The 2,500-nt window shown below is 43.9% G+C and overlaps 1 protein-coding gene across 1 annotated transcript in view; it reads left to right on the top strand.

Moving 5' to 3' along the window:
- The window catches only part of ncana (neurocan a), a 75,648-nt gene that overhangs the window by 23,751 nt on the left and 49,397 nt on the right, over positions 1 to 2,500 (top strand). The window contains exon 2 of the mRNA XM_063219494.1: positions 825 to 889. Within this exon, the coding sequence (XP_063075564.1) occupies positions 832 to 889 (58 nt within the window). The 5' untranslated portion in view covers positions 825 to 831. The remainder of the gene's footprint in view (positions 1 to 824; positions 890 to 2,500) is intronic.

The raw sequence follows: 2,500 nt of genomic DNA, 5'->3' as shown, positions 1-2,500 counted from the left end.
CAATCTCTCGCCCGTGCCCTTGTGAGGTCCTTATGCCGCTAATGAAAAGCTGACAGGCTCTCAGGCATGAGAAATGAATTCATAACAAGGTAGAAGAAGTCTTGTGCTCTACAGAATTTAAACAAATTTGGAGAATGAACAGGAACACTTTGAAGTTTGTGTTCTAAGAGACCATGGAGCTAGGTGTGTTAACATTTTACAATGATGTGGTCACTTTCTCTGGTGTGGAAGGATGTCACAGTTTACCAAAGGCTCACAGGATCAACACTGTGAAAAGATAAGAGAAATTACAAAAAAGTATAGCCATAAACATGTATAATGTGATGGCCTTTCTTTATGCTCTAAGACCAGAGTTCTAGGAAAGGATATCAGCTGAGTGAGGGATGTTGAATTTGAGGTAACAATTTGAGTTCCTGTCATTCTAATGTGGTGTTTTTTCAAGACTAATGCCTTTGCACCAAAAAGCAATATCACCATTAATTGAATCAAGTCTGATAAATTCTAATCACTATTCCCTATGTACCTATGGGGGCTGCCCCCTTGCATGGGTGAGGCAATAATGGGTGCATGGGTGAGGCAATTTCGTTGTGTGCAGTGTGCACTTGTGTGCTGTGTCACAATGACAATGGGAGTTGGAGTTTCCCAGTTGGGCTTTCGCTTTCACTCAGCATACCTAATGCCCCTGACTGTCCTTGTCTGATTCTTCCCCTCTCACTTTGTCTTACATATAGCTGCTGAGTTCCTCTCACTCTCCATGTCTCACAGTTACTGTTGTAGGCCTACTCACTGCCTCTCTCAACCACCCCTTTTTCCTCTCTTTGCAGAGCCAGGATGAGTGTCCTCCCCCTGGCTGGGTTGGCTGTGTTGCTGGTGCTCTCCACAGGCAGCGGTGAGTATCTGAGCCCTCTTGAGGCCCCTATGCAGTCCACCACACTACAGGTAGTCTGTTTTCCTGATCTCCACACTAGCCCTCCTCCAGAGACCGGAAAGGACGGACTCACCTTGACCACCAGCAGCTTTGACTTGAGCATGTGTAGCCTCTTACTGCAGATGGGGTCGCCGGCGGGCCTATTCACTAGCCTATTTGCTGAAAATACTCAACTACATCATAACAACAATGCTATAGGGCTTGAAAGTGACGTCACATCCTGCGTTTTTAGCGGAAAATTTTAGCATGCAATCCAATGGCATTATGGCAGTATTAAAATTATATTTCGATCTCCTTTGAATTGTGCCACAGGCTTCACATATGTTGGTTCTGATATTTTTGTATAATTTTTCGTACCAAACACCAAATGATTTAGAAGGGTGTGTTTTTTACACATTTTTCATAGCCTAGAAATCTAGACGCCCCTAGTGGCCGCAAAATGAATTTGCTTTGCTGTAGGGGTTTTTGGCGCGGCCAGGCTACATTTTTCATGCAAACGGCCTCGGAACAAAATATTGATTCTGCATGAATAATCTAAATGTAGCTCCTTAAACAGCATATTTGTAGCCCAGCGCATATAATGACTGGAATCAGAAGATATTTACTCGCTACCATGCTGTTAGATGGTCAGCTAAGATCCCGTGAATTCGGAACTAAGGGGGTGGGACTTTCACGCCTTATGACAGTACCAAGAGCCTTAAGTAACATATTAAGACCATTAGAATTTTGATGACAGTAAGGTTATAGTATAGCCTCTGCGCTATGGGGGTTAAAGACAGATCTTTTGAGTGTGGCAAACACACACATTGTGTAAAATATGTGGGAGCTCTTTGGTGAAAGCCATGGGCACCACAGTGTTTTCAAATATAGAGCCATATGGAGAGCCATTAGCACAACAGTAAGGAACAGTTTATACCTCATTTGTACATGTGTGTGTGTGTTATATTAGTATTAATGATTCACTCCAAGTACAAAGCTATAACAAAGCACACTTTACACTATCACTCCAGGCTAGTAGTCCATCACTAATGCATGCCTATGCATTTATAATTTACAATGGTGTTTCTAGTATAACCATACATCTTAGGTGTAGTGTTGTTATGGGGGTAAAGCGCATACAGTGGTGTGGGTATTATACATTACACAGAGACACTTTGATATAGTTCACCTGAGTGTATGAATGTCCCACATATACTGTATATTTATTATGCTATGTCAGTTGCTATGAGCTGGATGGGGTGGTTTTGCAATTCACCCATGTAATGGACATGGAGGTGGCCATGTATTTGCACAGCAACACACACAGCCCAAGAGCAGCCCGCACTAGATGCTGTTCGGATATCCCTGACAGCTGAAAAGGCCACATCCTGTCAAAGCAACAGCACATTCACGGCAGCCTGAGCCACAGGCACGTCCAATGGGGGCACTGCAGGCTTTCAGTGGCTGTTTCTTTCCCTGACAAGTCAAACCATTCAGCATTCACCGTTGCCTTCCTTGCTCCGCCGCAAATTCTTCCCAGACCCATTCAGCTGCCTGTGTGATTTGTGTCCTATGTAGGGCACCTCCAGGGTT

This window comes from Engraulis encrasicolus, chromosome 16 (genome assembly GCF_034702125.1).
Source record: "Engraulis encrasicolus isolate BLACKSEA-1 chromosome 16, IST_EnEncr_1.0, whole genome shotgun sequence".
NCBI lineage: Eukaryota > Metazoa > Chordata > Actinopteri > Clupeiformes > Engraulidae > Engraulis > Engraulis encrasicolus.
The sequence above is the reverse complement of the archived record's forward strand: the minus strand, read 5'-3'. Positions and strand labels throughout refer to the sequence as shown.